Source organism: Pelobates fuscus, chromosome 3, assembly GCF_036172605.1.
Source record: "Pelobates fuscus isolate aPelFus1 chromosome 3, aPelFus1.pri, whole genome shotgun sequence".
Classification (NCBI taxonomy): Eukaryota; Metazoa; Chordata; class Amphibia; order Anura; family Pelobatidae; genus Pelobates; species Pelobates fuscus.
In genome coordinates this window covers 108,534,233-108,550,442 of record NC_086319.1, presented here as the reverse complement: position 1 = coordinate 108,550,442, position 16,210 = coordinate 108,534,233, and the positions used below count along the sequence as shown (strand labels likewise).

The following is a 16,210-nucleotide window of genomic DNA, read 5'->3' as shown; positions in this document are numbered from 1 at the left end:
GATGGAGTGGGGACAAGTGAGAGGCATTTGTTTAGCAGGGAGAGATGTCTAGGAAAGAGTGTGAAGTCAGAAGTTGATGATTTTGTTAGTTAGAGGTTAGGGTCTGGGGCAAGATTTGTAGGCCCATTTTTTCTCAGTCCCGTAATTTCGTTCTCTGCCTGCGTGGTGAATTCTGGTGTAAAAAAGACGAGGATGATGTAGTGAGAGTAGAATCGGCAGTATTGGTAGGTACGGGGGAATCTGGAAATGACACTGATTTGTCAGTGTTTTTCAAGATACCTATTATTAGTGGGTTGGTTTGTTCGATCTCTGTGAGTGAATCTGGTCTGGGATGATGAGTTACTTCCCGAGTCTGACCAGTCTGACTCAGCTTACATGGAGCTTGTGCGACTATTAACGTGTCTGCGGCGGTTGCGTCTTTGACTGAAAATGTGGCCCTCTTTAAAATCTTTATGGTCACGTTGGAACTTTCCGTGTTTTTTTATTTTGAGGTTTTGTCTAAAGTTCTCTATATTTTTTTGAAGTTTAGTTTCCATAGAGAGGATTATTGGGTTTAAAGTTTTTGACACTCACTATCTCTTCCTGCAATTTGGTGTTAATCTCTTGAAATTGGTCTGTTTCAAGTTTTACCAGAACGTTCATGAATCTGAATGAGCAGTTTAGTAAAATGTTATTCCACTCCTGTAGTTGTGCTTCAGTTTGTACTTTGTCTGGTAGTAGAATATCAGGACGGAGGCCCCTAGGTACCAACTACTGTTCAATATATTGTATAAGGCTGGTTAATCTGCTGTTGGTAGAGTTTTTTGATTGCAAAAAATGCTTGGTTTATGTCGTCTGTAGAGTTGGTTGAAAATACATTTTATATCATTGTGGGGGAACCAACCTCGCCACTGTGCACTGGAGAAGCCTGGTTGCTAGCCTCCTGCCCTGCAACTATGGCCCTGGGGTGTATTAACCCTTTAAGAACTGGATTTGGGCACAATGGATTTGTTTAATGCTGTTCCTGGCCCTTAAATTACTTTGGAGCAGTGTTACAACTTTTAAACTGGCACTTCGGATGCAGTCGAAGTGCCAAAGTCGTCGAAGTGGCCGCCATTCGACAAACGAACACGTGGCAGCGGCCATTTTAACTTATTCGAATGCGGTCAGTGGTGTGTGCAGCCAAATCTATGGAACTGTTTGCGGCTACCCAATTGCACGAACACCGCTGACCTGTACCTTCTTCAACACCGCGGCTGGAGACTAAGTCCCGTTCGAAGATTCGAACGCTCGTTCGAATGGGACTTAGTCATTTTCTCGGTGTAAAATAGACCGACCGCACAGCCCAAATCCATGGAACTGTTTTGGGCATGAAAATGTGCTTGCGGATTTCGAATGATTTTTGGGTATGTTTGTATTTGGAATGTGCTGATTAATAATAGTAACTGTTATTAATATTGGATGTATGGTATTAGAGTTATGAAAGTTGGGTAAAAAGTATGTTTGAATTGTATGTATAATTGGGTTACCTCTCAGGCTAAGGGGAGGGAATCTGTGGGATGTAACCATTGTGTGATTGGGTAATGCATAATTGTCTGTGGGCGTCTCCCTTGCAGGGGGGAATTGCATAAAAGCAGAGTGTGTGCCATTAAACCTGAGTTCTACTTCACCCTCAATTTGGAGTGCGGTCTCTTATTGGGGGAATTTGCTACAAGGGATTGATATGCTATTCATACTCCCTTGCTATATCACTTCTAAGCTCTTGTAAGAGCTTGTTCCTGTTCTGCTACCTGAAGGAGTCTACGGTGGTTATGGTGTCTGCTGCAGTTCTTGGAGTCCTCAGAAAGCGCTAGGAGCATCCTTCAACAGAGGTACCCAGTCGGGGTGCCAGGTGAAACATAGAAACATAGAAACATAGAATGTGACGGCAGATAAGAACCATTCGGCCCATCTAGTCTGCCCAGTTTTCTAAATACTTTCATTAGTCCCTGGCCTTATCTTATAGTTAGGATAGCCTTATGCCTATCCCACGCATGCTTAAACTCCTTTACTGTGTTAACCTCTACCACTTCAGCTGGAAGGCTATTCCATGCATCCACTACCCTCTCAGTAAAGTAATACTTCCTGATATTATTTTTAAACCTTTGTCCCTCTAATTTAAGACTATGTCCTCTTGTTGTGGTAGTTTTTCTTCTTTTAAATATAGTCTCCTCCTTTACTGTGTTGATTCCCTTTATGTATTTAAATGTTTCTATCATATCCCCCCTGTCTCGTCTTTCCTCCATGCTATACATGTTAAGATCCTTTAACCTTTCCTGGTAAGTTTTATCCTGCAATCCATGAACCAGTTTAGTAGCCCTTCTTTGAACTCTCTCTAAGGTATCAATATCCTTCTGAAGATAGGGTCTCCAGTACTGTGTACAGTACTCCAAGTGAGGTCTCACCAGTGTTCTGTACAATGGCATGAGCACTTCCCTCTTTCTACTGCTAATACCTCTCCCTATACAACCAAGCATTCTGCTAGCATTTCCTGCTGCTCTATTACATTGTCTGCCTACCTTTAAGTCATCAGAAATAATCACCCCTAAATCCGTTACAATCATCTTGTCCCTGGTTGAGATCAGTGATTTGTTCAAGAAAGTCAGACATTGATTAGGATGACAGTAAGGTAGCTCTCTCAAGGAACGATGGGCTGGTAGAGCAAAATATGTTTATTAAATAGTTAGAAAATGATTTTAATGAGAGGCATGGACAGCGTCGAGGACATTTCATCCGAACTGAGCCACATTAACAGATCTAACATCCAAGTTGTAATTCTTGATGAATGTGTTTATAGAGGACCTATTGCCAGCTTTGCAAATTGAGTCTGAAGAAGTTTGCCACAGTAGGCCAAGATGCTGCCACAGCACGTGTGGAATGAGCCCTAATACCCTTCATTATTGGTAGGGATTGTACTTGGTAAGTCTTGGAAATAGCAGCTGTTACCCATGTAACGTCGAGGTAGATGCCGCTTCACACCTTCTGTGATCTATCGGTAAAATGAAGAGTCTGTGGGATCTCCGGAATGTGCCTGTTCTTTCTATATAGAGAGAGCTCTCACTACATCGAGTGTATGCCACCTCTCCTCCTCCGGTGATCTTGGAGAAGGATAGAATGAAGGCAAATTGATGTCTTGGTTGAGGTGGAACTTAGAAATTACATTTGGCAAGAATTCTGGCAAACTCTCTTGTTGGAAGCTTGTAAAGGTTGGATCACAGGACAAAGCCTGGAGCTCACAGATTCTCCTAGCAGAGGAGACTGCTACTAGCAACAGTACCTTCTGCGTAAGCAACGTCAGACTCAGAGGTTCAAAAGGTGGCTTGGTCAAAGCCTGTAACACCAATTGGAGATCCCATGTTGGCATAAAAACTGTCAGTAGAGGTTGCATTTTAATGACATCCCTCATGAATCTGATCACTAGAGGGTCTAGTGCCCAACGAATATCTGTCAATGCTGATAGTGCAGAAACCTGGACCTTCAGTGTGTTGTAACTTAGACCTTTTTCAAATCCAGATTGAAGATACCCAAGAATAGTAGCTACAGATGGTGGAGAGATGTCCAACTCCTGTTTCAAGGATCAACTGACAAATACCTGCCATATCTTGTACTAAGACGAAGAGGTGGAATATTTAAAGGAACTTAAAGGATCACTATAGTGTCAGGAAAACAAACTTGTTTTTCTGACACTATATCATCCTTAGGACCCCCACCCCCCCCCCCCCCCCACCCTCAGGGTCCCACTCCCTTGGCGCCGAAGGGGTTAGAACCCCTTCAGTTACTTACCTTAATCCAGCGCCGGGCTCCCTCGGCACTGGTGACCTCTCCTCCCTCGCTAAAGTCAGCTCCCGAGTGGAGCGGAATGCGCATGCGCGGCAAGAACATTTCTCAATGCTTTCCTATGGACGTTCTGCACGCGCATCCAGCGTCGTAGAAGCACCTCTAGCAGCTGTCAGGAAGACAACCACTCGAGGTTGGATTAACCCTGCAATGTAAACATAGCAGTTTCTCTGAAGGGTTAAAACCTGGGGGACCTGGCACCCAGATCCCTTCATTGAGCTGAAGTGGTCTGGGTGACTATAGTGCCCCTTTAAAGTCTTGATAACAGATTCTGTTATGTCCATGCCTATAAGAGATTCCCGCTCAGTCTCCATGCCATCAAATCCAGAGCCTGAGGGTCTGGGTGAAACAGAAGACCTTGAAAAAAGATTTGGTCAGACTGGAAGACACCTTGGACGTTCCTGACTCACACGAATCGCCATATGGAACCAAGGTCTCATTGGCCAAAAGGGGATGATGGCTATGGCCTCTACTCTTTCTCTCCGGATCTTCCTCAAGACTGCATAAATCAGAGGAATGGGAGGAAAGATGTATATCAGGCTGAAACTCCATTGGGTCGAAGTGTCTGGAGAAATACTTCGATACCTGGTTGTAGCCATCAGATCTATCTGGGGTACTCCACATAGCTGTGTTAGTTCCAGAAGGACCTCTTGACATAACTGCCATTCGAATCTTTCCATGGTTACACGGCTCAGGAAATCCGCTACAGCCGTCTGGATCCCTGGAAAGTGGACTGCAGAAAGACCCTGAATATATCGCTGAGCCCTTATCAATATGGGGCATATTTCTCTTATCATTTATGATGTATGTATGCCACTGCCGCCTTGTCTGATCGAATATAAATCCACTTGTGAGTCAAGATCGTCTTGAACTTCTGGAGAGCTTTGAATATTTGAATATATATATATATTTGAATATCAATTCTTATTTGATCAATTACCGTGAGCTACCAGGTCTTGGCAATGTGCTCCCCATCCTTGTGCACTTGAGTCTGTGGGTCTGTCAAGGGAAACCCTTGGTCACGTTCTTCCTCCTCAGTCACCAAGTGAGATGAAGTTTTGTAGTCTGAGATACCTTCAACAGCTGATTCCAATTCCCCTTGTTCCTGTTGAATTGGGATAAGAAGGCTCTTTGAGATCCCCGCAGATGGCACTGGGCCCATTTTATCAGGCCAATCATGGAGCCTAGAACTCCCAGGAGTTGCATAAATGTTCTTGCCGTGACCCAACATTCTCTGATGAACAGAGAAATTAAGTGAAACATCCTCTTTATTCTCTCTTGGGATAGTGAGATTGAATTGTGGACTGTATCGAAGTCGGCCCCCAAGAATGTTCTCCTCTGGGCAGGTATCAAACTGCTTTTCTCGTAGTTTACCAACCACCCAAATCTCTGGAGTTCCGACAGTACCACATATATCTGGAATACTACAGTTCTTGGGTCCGGGGATACTAAAAGTAGATCGTCCAAGTAGTGTAATGGGTTTATCCCTGAAGTTCTTGCTACTAGAGTTACCAAGATTTTTAAAAGAAGTCCTGGGAGTACTTGGGCCTAATGGTAGGGCCTGAAAATGGAAGTGTTGCCCCTTCCATGCAAACCTGAAAAAAATGCTGATGTCCTGGAGTAATAGGGATATGTAAATAAGCATCCTGGAGGTCGATTGAGACTAAGAAGTTCCCCTTCTGGACCGCTGGAGCAATAGTCCTGATAGATTTCATCCTGAAACTCCTGACGTTTAAATTTTTGTTGATTCTTCTGAGGTCTAAGATGGGTCTCCATTTGTCCTTGTTCTTTTTTTTTTTTTTTTTGTCAATCTTTGTTTTATTGAGGCAATAGAGATGGGATACAGAAAAAAGAAAAGGGAAATGTGCAATAGTAGGTACATGTTAGGGAAATCACATCTGTAAGTAACATTTCCTAGATAACGGTGCCTCATTTTTAAAGGTTATTAAAACTTGAACATGGTGAACTGTGTCGCTTAGTACTTATGACATTGTTAATTGTACAGGCTTATCTCAATGGAAGGTACACTACTTAGAGTCGGTATCAGTGAGCACCGGCGGTAGGGCAGGAGCTCATGTCTATCTGAGAAAAAAGCATTTCTATATTAGCATATCACACCGTGTGGCTGTTCCTGTGCTAGGGGTCTCTTGTAACAATAGTTATGGCCCTACCCAGTCTTGTTAGCTCGCTTGAACCTAGGGGTCTATCCCTTTATATAGTCTGCTAACAGGCTAGGATATGAGCTTATCAGGTTATACAATGTAGTACATAGTAAGGCTGAGCTGAGGTCTGTTACTTCGGTAGAGGTAGTACATTGCAGTCTGAGTGGTCACAATGGCTATGTAATTGCAGGCTAGTAACAACAAAATTATTTTACAGTATGAAAAACCTACATAGCAGTAGACAGCAATGGGCTTTTTTAAGTAACTTATGGAGGCCCCTGGATCAACATGGTACAGCTAGTATGTGCTGGGCGTGTGACTGGCAGTGTGTGCAGTCTAAGTGGGGTTCCCGCTGAGCAGTGAGGACCACAGCTGGAAGCGGCTATATGTAGGCCCCCCCGACCCATGAGTCCTCGATCAGCTGATGCCCAAGCGGGATGTCCTTGTTCTTTTGGACCAAGAAGAGAGGAGATTCCCCTGAATATCTATCTGAGGGGTACCTGAATAATTACCCTTTCTTTTAATAGAACTTCCACATAATCCCTTAGTGTCTTTTCTTTGGTTATGTTGGCAGGAATGTGAGTAGCAATAAAGAAGTTTCTCTTTGGCTTTTGGCGAAACTCTAGACTGTAGCCTTTCTTTATGATGTCTTGCACCCAGTTGTCTTGAATGTTCTAATTCCAGACCTGCCTAAAAGATAATAGTCTGGCTCCCACTTCCCTTGGATAGTCAGAAGTTTCTACCTGAAGGTCGAAAGGACTGATTCCTGGAGCGTGGGTAGGAAGACTGTCCGCTTCTCCATGAGCTGCCCCTAGTATATTCAATACCCGGCCAGTAGTTTTGTGGATCCCCGAAGTATTGATCCCTGGGAGGTCTTCTCTGGCTAGGAGGTATTAAGGAACTCCTACCTCAGGATAGAAGAACTAGGAAACCTATGTCTCTCTGCTGCCTTTTAAATAGAGACACAAAAAAATATAAATACGCGTTTTGTTCCAATGTTGAAACTTTCTCAGGGACTTCGTTAAAAATTGTAAAATCCCAAGTTTACAGAATGCATTTTAACAATAATTCCTGCCTAAATTACCTCCCCCAACATACACATTGTATAGGTATACTCTCTGACAGTTGATTGGTGGCTCCGTGGGTGCATTCTTGCACTGCGGTTCCAGGTTCGTGACTCATTCTTACGCATACGTATTTCTGCGTTCCAGCAGCGTGGGAAACGTTTGCGTTCTATTCGAAATTCATTATCTTCTCACTGTACACACATGGTTGTCATGCGCTCATACATGTTTGCGTTTTAAAGAAAAAAAAGGGGGTGTCAACAATACATATCTATCATGCACTTAGGTATTTGATATAACGAATAATTGACAAAAGCATATTCCTATTATTGTTATTTTTATATCGATCATGTATAGCCAGCGATTAAGTTGTTTAAAGTGCATTAAATATAAAGTGCATATATACTTTTTAGATCTCAATTGTTTCATTTTGAGGCTACTACTTATAAACAAATTTAATTCAGGATAACATAATTTTAAACAAAAAAAACCTCATAAAAATAAATTCCATATATACATAAGAATATTTAGTTTTCTAACTTTGTCTATTTGTAAACAGTCACATGTCCTCCATTAATATATATAATAATGAAAATAAAAAGCTATTTACTTTACTTGCTGCACTGTATATGTATTTTAAAGGACCACTATAGTGCCAGGAAAACATACTAGTTTTCCTGGCACTATAGTGCCCTGAGGGTGCCCCCACCCTCAGGGTCCCCCTCCCAACCGGCTCTGGAAAGTGGAAAAGGGGTAAAAATTACCTTTTTCCAGCTCTGTGCGGGGAGCTCTCTGCCTCCGACCCTCCTCCTTTCCGCCCCATCGGCTTAATGCGTACGCGCGGCAAGAGCATTATCAATGTTTTCCTATGAACGCTTGCGTGCTCTCACTGTGATTTTCACAGTTGAGAAGCACGCAAGCACCTCTAGTGGCTGTCAATGAGACAGCCACTAGAGTATTTAGAGGCTGAATTTACCCATTTATAAACATAGCATTTTCTTTGAAACTGCTATGTTTGCAAATAAAAATGGGATAACCCTAGCTGGACCAGTGCTTTTTGGTGTTTTATTAAGTTTTCAGTGGTACAGAGTAATTGTTAACAGTAGAATAAGAATACATGAATGTGTGCAAAAATTTTGAACACAAGTGATATTGTTTTTTTTGTGAATCGCACATTTTACAGTCACAATTGGTACAGGTGTTTCAATACGTGACGTATATGTAGTCTTCAATGCCTGTATATTTATGTGTTCGTCGTCCATTTTTGAGTTTACTAAATGTAAAAAATTATTATAGTTTTAATTGTCAAAATTAACAATGTCAAAAAAATGTCAGTATTAATTAAGAGAAGTGTTGGCGCCAACAATCACACTACATTTTATTCTTATTTTCTTTTGTCATCCCTCATCAAGTTTTACAAACTTTACACGATATGTCTTTAAGGAGAGCAGAAAACATTAGTGATATAGAAATGTTAGACCTCAGTGCTCCGTCAGCGGACCGCAGTGCTTCAACAGAGGGACACAGTGCTCCAACAGAGGACCTCGTTGCTCCTTCAGAGCACCTCGTTGCTCCAACAGAGGTTGCTTGCATGCTAACTGAGGAATCAGCAGAAGGCGAGACATCTATTTACGATCACGAATATTTATCAGGTTTCCATTACAAATTGGCTTTAGATAAATCATTTAGGAACATAGCTACCAACACCACAAACTTAACAATGATTGCCAAAGGTGTATCAACTTCAAAATACTACGGAAGGCGGAGCAGGTCTACACAAACCCAAAATGTAATTCAAACAAGAGATGTATCCACCAATATAATTGGTTTGAATCGAACAAGGGATGTCTGGACTTGGACTGGTCCTACAGAAGAATTGGCACGATCCATTGACAATTCATCAAACGCTGCAATTGTACAGCAAACAGATACTAAAAAAAAAAGGTTTGCACTATGCCAGGTGCAATGCCAATGGAGACAGAACTACTGTTATCCCCAAATTCACAACAGTCCGTTCCTGTAGAAAATATAGATACGCCATTCTCCAACATTTCTTCAATTACAAGAGTATCGGAAATGGATGCAACTCTGAATGTTTCTGAATTCAATGATCCGATTTACAGTCCTGAAGAAGAAACAACCGATATTGGCGATCTAACATTTTAACCAGAGCCCTCTCCTGAGGATTATGTTTCCGAGAAGAAGTTTATTGTGTTTGAAACTTCTCTCGATTTATTGATCAAAAAGGTTCAAACATGTACTTTTCACGAAACATGTAACGCTCCGATAACAACCACTGAAAAAATTATATCAGGCACTTTGTTAAAAGTATACACTGTCTGTGAATCAAATCATCGTTGCAAATTTTGGAGCAGCCAGCCTATGATTGGGAACCGTTCTTGTGGAAATTTATTAGCAAGTACATCAATTTTGTTCAGTGGTTCGCACTTTGCTAAAGTTGCGGAACTATTTGCAATTTTTGGCGTGCAGTTTATTTCACAATCCATACATTACATATATCAAAAACAATTTTTATTTCCAATAATTGATCATCATTATAAGAAAGAAAGAAGATTATTGATAGATGGTTTACGTGGAAAAATTGTATGTCTGTCAGGAGATGGGCAATGTGACAGCCCTGGATTTAATGCCAAGTACTGCACGTATTCACTTTTGGAGGAAAAATCAAGTCAAGTGAGTGACTCAAAATCATCCGTTGCTATGGAATCACTGGCATTCAAAAGTTGCATGGACCAAGTACTAGCCGACAAAATTCTAATTTCAATTCTCGTTACCGATCGTCATGTAAGCATAAGGAAAATCATGAGAGAGTGATACAAAGCCATTAATCACCAATTCGATATATGGCACTATTGTAGGAGCATTCGGTTAAAACTTTCAACCATATGTCGCCAAGCGATGTACAAGGAATTGGTTCCGTGGCAAAATTCGATAATAAATCACATGTGGGCAGCTTGTTCGTACAGCAAAGGAAATCCAATTTTGTTAAAAGAAAAATGGCTGTCGGTAATGCATCACATTATAAATGAACATGAATGGGACTCTGCAACACTTTACAAAAAATTTCAACATGCGGAATATGATCAAACTCTTGAACAGAAATCCTGGTTGAAAGAAAATGGAGTGGCATACTCCAAACTTCAAAGCTTTGTCACCGATTCAAAATTAGAGAAAGATTTTCCACATTTGGTTCATTTTTGCCACACGGGCTCACTGGAAGTCTTTCATAGCCTGGTATTAAAATACCGTCCCAAAAGAGTACATTTCACGATGGATGGGATGGTAGCCAGGACACAACTGGCTGTTTTGGCCCACAACGCCAATGTAGGCAGAGAACAGGCTACTATACAGAAAGAACAAGCAGGCACTGGACACATTGGGGACTTGCGGTTCAAACCATTTTTCTCTAAAAGGAGTAAAACTTGGAATATAAAGAAAATCTATGAAAAAAACACTATTGCCCATATATATCCAATGATGGCTGACGTACTACGAATAGCCTCAGGTGACTTACAAGTTAATTGGGAGTCTCGAACAGGGCAGCTTCCAATAAACATTGCTTTAACACCTCGCCCACCATTGGAGGTAATGGTTGACCGTCACTTTTCACGTTTACGTCCAAGAAGACTTTAAAATGTTCAAAAATTTATAATTTGTGTTTGAAATTTTTGGACTGGTGATAAAAATAATTAAAATTCTGTTAATGGTGCTAAATACTTGTTTATAGTGCAATTTAGTTGTAATTTGTAGTAGAAGAACACATTTTAATTTCTTAAAATAATTTTTTGTGGGATTATTTTGTATAATTTATTAAACAAAACCAGGACGTTGCACTTACTTACTATTTGTTTTTGTTTTATTTAACATGTTACATTACAGGAACCATAACAACTTAATGCAAATTAAGCTATTAGGGTGCCTGTAGTTTACTATTTTATTTATTTTAAAATATTTATTATTGTCATATTCTTGAAAGTTCAACGTTGATATTGTACAATTTTTTACTTAATTAAAAAAAATCATATATTATTTACATTTTCAAACCAATTAATGTAACAATAAAGTTAATTTAGCGATGTTGATGCTTTTAAAAAAAAGTTTACTTGTGTTCCAAATTTTATTTTTAAAATTTTGTTATTTATTACATTAAATTATTGTTGTTAAAAATGTTTTGATTGTTGTTAATAAATGTTTATTACTTCGCAATTTTTGTACTTTATTCGATAATTATGTACATGTAGACACCCTATTGAAATTAGTGATAGCAGGTTTAAAGGACAAATCATTTTACCCATCACACTGCAGTAAAATTACTTTTAGTATTGGAAAAATTTTTTTTTTTATATATATATATATATATATATTAGTGTTTGTGTTATTTTGTTTATAAAATAAAATTAGTAGATGAAAGTATCATTAAAATAATTAAAAATGCAATTTTTTTTAACATTTTTAATATATTAATATAACACAAATAATTTTTTTTATAACAGTTTACATTGTACAACAAAAATAAATTAACAAATGACATTTTTTAAACATTATATACAACAAACAAACAATGTTGAATAGTTAACACATTTTGATAAAGTAAAACAATTGCAAGGCTACGTACTGTCTACTATACAAGTTCAACAGCTATAGGGTCATCATCCGCATATCTAAAACCCATGTATATCGCATCAGGTGCAGGAAAGTGTGACCTAATCAGTTTTACTGTGCATGAGGGTATCGGACGCCGCCTTTTGGGTCCCAGGTATCCGTACACCCACATTGTGAAGGACCTGTAGGCAGTTTTTCGGTAGTCACTGTGACCCCCCAAAAAATAAAGGAAACATTTTACATTGCATATAAATAACCAAACAAAAAATGATTGTCAATGGAGTATAGAATAAAAATATTAAATTATGAATATAACATTTAGCATCCAAAACTGTAGAAAGTAAGTAAAACAAAACATAACCAATTGTAGTATTAGAATACTAAAAACAAAGGAGCACTATAGTGACAGGAAAACAATCTTGTTTTCTTGGCACTATAGGGTCATTAGTTGCCCCCCCCCCTCCCTCAGCGCCCCCCCATATGATGTGCTGAAGGGGTTAAAACACCTTCAGACACTTGACTTTCTTCAGCACCGAGCTCAGTTGGTGCTGGTGACCTCTCCTCCTTCTGCCAATGTCCGCATTACTCCATGTTTTCCTATGGACATCCAGCGTTGTGAGAATTGAGGAAACTCCTCCAGCGACTGTCAGTGAGACAGCCACTAGAGGCTGGATTAAACCTCATTGAAAGCTAGCAGTTTCTCCTACACTATGTTTGGGGCTGCAGGGTTAAAATTAGAGGGACCTGGCACCCAGGGCCGGCGCGTCCATAAGGCGGCACAGGCGGCCGCCTTAGGGCGCCACAGAAGGGGGGCGCAAAAATCCAAATCTCTGGCACCTGGCCAGAGACTTGGATTTTTAAAAATTTCTGACACCCTAAGCCCACAGCAGCCGCCCCTCACAACTCACATACTGCCGGTGTTTTGAAGGGCAGAGCTGCTGCTACGGAGACACACTATGGAAGCCTGGAGGCTGCAGGGCCTCCCCGAGGCATTGTAACAGCCCTGCAGAGGTTTCATTGGCTGCTGTCTGCAAAGCTACGCCCCCTTGTTGAATCAGCCCTCCCATAACATGACGTATGTCATCAGACCGCGTGGGAGTGGGAAACAAGCTCCCACTCTGAAGGCTGGCTCCAGCTCCTACAGGTAGGAGCTGCCACAACACACATACTGCATGTTAAAGTGAGGAGCACTATGGGGCATAAAGGAATTAGTAGCTCTCAGCAACAGGAGCTCAGTGTGCATGAGGAGCTACAAGGTCTGATGGTAGATCACCTATGGTGTGTCTCCATGAGTGACTGTGAGTGAGTATCTGGTCTGTGAATGTGAGTGGGTATCTTAGTCTGTGAATGTGAGTGGGTATCTTAGTCTGTGAATGTGAGTGGGTATCTTAGTCTGTGAATGTGAGTGGGTATCTTAGTCTGTGAATGTGAGTGGGTATCTTAGTCTGTGAATGTGAGTGGGTATCTTAGTCTGTGAATGTGAGTGTGTTGTCTGGTGTATGAAAGTGATTGGTATCAGGGTCTGTGAATGTGAGTGTGTTGTCTGTGTGTGTCAGAGTATAAATGTCTGACTGTGAGTGTGCATGCTCTGCATGCATAATTGTAAGTCTGTGTCTGTGTGATTTTGTGCATCTATGAGTGTGACTGTAGGTGTATGCTGTAAGTGTGTATCACTGTAAATGTGTATGAGAATATTTCTGATTGTGATTTTATTTGACTGTAACTGAATGTGTTTGTATGTAATTGTTATGTATATCTCTGAGAATTTATGTTCCTGTATGACTGAGGGCAGTGTGTGTATGACTGTGTGCCCCTATCTGTGAGTGAGTGTTTTGTGACTGTTACACTGTAAGTGTGTAGAGCAGAAGTAGCTGGAAAAGCTTATAAAAGGGTGCACACAGGGAACCTGGAAGGGGTTAATTGACCTAATTGCTATGGGAAGCTAGCCATGATGTGAATTGAGGAGAAAGGGGTACATTGCAGAGAAATATGTAATTTTAGTTTAGGAGGGTATAATTGCAAAGAAATAAGGACTTCCAATTTTTGGGAGGCATGGAGTAAACTGCAGGCCTATGTGATTATTAATATTGCTTAGGGAGGGGGTTAATTTTCAGGAGGCTGCCACCAGAAACTCCTGTTATTGAGCTAAGCCCAGCCATGTAGGACCTCGCTTATTGGTTAAGAGCTTCAGCTAAGCGCTGTTAGCCAATGAGAGAGTTAATGCGTGGCTGGGCGTAGGTCAGTGGCACTAACCAGAGCTTTCTTGTAGGCCTTTCCAGCAGCAGGGGAAGTGTTGCATGCCTATCAGTACCCAGGGAACCAGTGTGTGTGTGGGGAAGGGGGGAGGGGGGGGGGCGGCAAAATCAATTTTTGCCTGTGCAGCCAAAAATCCTTGCACCGGCCCTGCTGGCACCCTGACAACTTCATTGACTTGGAGTGGTCTGTGTGCCAGGTCCCCCTAGTTTTAACCCATTTCAGTGTAAACATAGTTTCATAGAAACTGCTGTGTTTCACTGAGGGTTAATCCAGCCTCTAGTGGCTGTCTCACCGACATTCGCAAGAGGAGCTTCCACAATTCTAACTGAGTGAGAAGACGCTGGACGTTCATAGGAAAGCATGGAGTAATTCTTTCCTATAGGCTGTTTTCCGAATGCGCAACGCTATAGACACGCATGTGCATTGGTAGCGGACGTTGGCAGGAGGAGGAGAGGTCACCATCACCGGGGGAGCACAATACTGGACAAAGGCTAGTGGCTGACGATGTTTTAACCCATTCAGCCCGGCAGGATTGGTTCCCAAGAGGTTGTGGGGTGACCTAACGACTATATAGTGCCAGCAAAACAAGTTTTTTTTTTTTTGTGTGTGTTACTATGGTGCTCCTTTAGAGATTAATTTTGCTTCATTTTTTTCAAAATACATGACCGTTTTAAAGAACAATGCGCTGTATTTAGATTTATGATAGACTCACCTTTCCTGCATTTGTTCCGGAGAACGGAATCTAGCGGATTTTACATAGCTGAGACCATAACGGTATAGAGACAGCACGTGTTCCCGTGAAGATAATTGCTCACGTAGATATGGAAGATTGCAAATGCAATTGTGTTGTTCATTCAACATATCGACAATGTTCTCTATCTCCCTGCAGCATAGACTTTCTTCCTCACTTTGCATTGGCATACAATTGCCACATAGACACCATTCCGATGTTCCAACTCTTGCTGGTGAACCTTGCGTATTTTCGTTGTTAATCACTTGCTGTGCAGGTGGATCCCAGTCCATACTATTTAAAATATCAGGATCAACTGCATGTCGATGACGGTCCTCAAAATATTCTGACAGCTATAAATATATGTAGTATTTTTTTTTTTTTTAATATGTTTTAGATCTTCATAAACACAATAACATTTGTATGAATCCTATTCTGTATTGAATAAATTATGACAGTTAGAGGACCACAATAGTGTTTTGAGAAAAAAAAATGTTTTCTTGTCAATATAGGGCCATTAGGTCCACCCCACCCTCAGGGTCCTACTCCCGCAGGGCACTCGGGGTTAAAACCCCTTCAGCCACTTTTCTTTCTCCAGCACCGTGCTCCCTCGGCGAGGGTGAACACTCCTCCTACTGACATCATTGCCAAATGCGCCTGCGCGGCAACTGCAGTGCACGCATTCAAACCGCCCATAGGAAAACGGCTAGACTTTTGAGATCTTTTTTTTTTGGTAATTTATATTACTAAAATAGAGTGAACATGAAAAATGTAAGTCACTTATGTAAACTTACCATATGTTGGATGTCCGCATCATTTGGACCTGATGAATCTGAACTATTTCCACTTGCCATTTTTTTTACTTAGCTTTTAAAAAAGAAGAAATCAATGAAAATAAGCAGAAGAAGAAGAAACATTTCTTGTACATTATATTAATTTTATTTTTTTGTTTTTATTACGACAGATGTGTGTTGCTGGCATCATGTGAGTGGACGAGATGATCAATAGAGTCTAGTCCTTACATTTTTGAAGAGGCAGGTAAAACAATTTTTAAAAATTAATTAAAGGACCACTATAGTGCCTGGAAAACTCTCGTTTTCCTGGCACTATAGTGCCTTGAGGGTGCCCCCACCCTCAAGGTCCCCCTCCCGCCGGGCTGGATGGCGAGGAAAGGGGTTAAACTTATCTATTTTCCAGCACCGGGCGGGGAGCTCTCCTCCTCCTCTCCACCTCCGATAATCCTCTTTGTCTGAATGTGCATGCGCGGCAAGAGCTGCGCGCGCATTCAGCCTGTTTCATAGGAAAGCATTTCCAATGCTTTCATATGGACGCTTGCCTCTTCTCACTGTGACTTTCACAGTGAGAAGCACGCAAGCGCCTCTAGCGTCTGTCAATGAGACAGCCACTAGAGGATTTGGAGGCTGGATTTACCCATTTATAAGCATAGCAGTTTCTTTGAAACTACTATGTTGATATAAAAGAAAGGTTTACTCCTAGAGGGACCTGGCACACAGACCACT

The 16,210-nt window shown here is 41.1% G+C and overlaps 1 protein-coding gene across 1 annotated transcript; it reads right to left on the bottom strand.

The window, feature by feature from the left end:
• Positions 1 to 11,682: 11,682 nt before the first annotated feature.
• On the bottom strand, positions 11,683 to 15,531 carry LOC134600865 (P2X purinoceptor 7-like). Its single transcript, XM_063445252.1, has 3 exons — positions 15,485 to 15,531; positions 14,673 to 15,043; positions 11,683 to 11,910 (listed from the first exon to the last, which is right to left on the bottom strand). The coding sequence occupies exons 1-3, from the start codon at positions 15,485 to 15,487 to the stop codon at positions 11,724 to 11,726; spliced, it is 561 nt and encodes a 186-aa protein (XP_063301322.1). The 5' UTR covers positions 15,488 to 15,531; the 3' UTR covers positions 11,683 to 11,723.
• Positions 15,532 to 16,210: the final 679 nt, after the last annotated feature.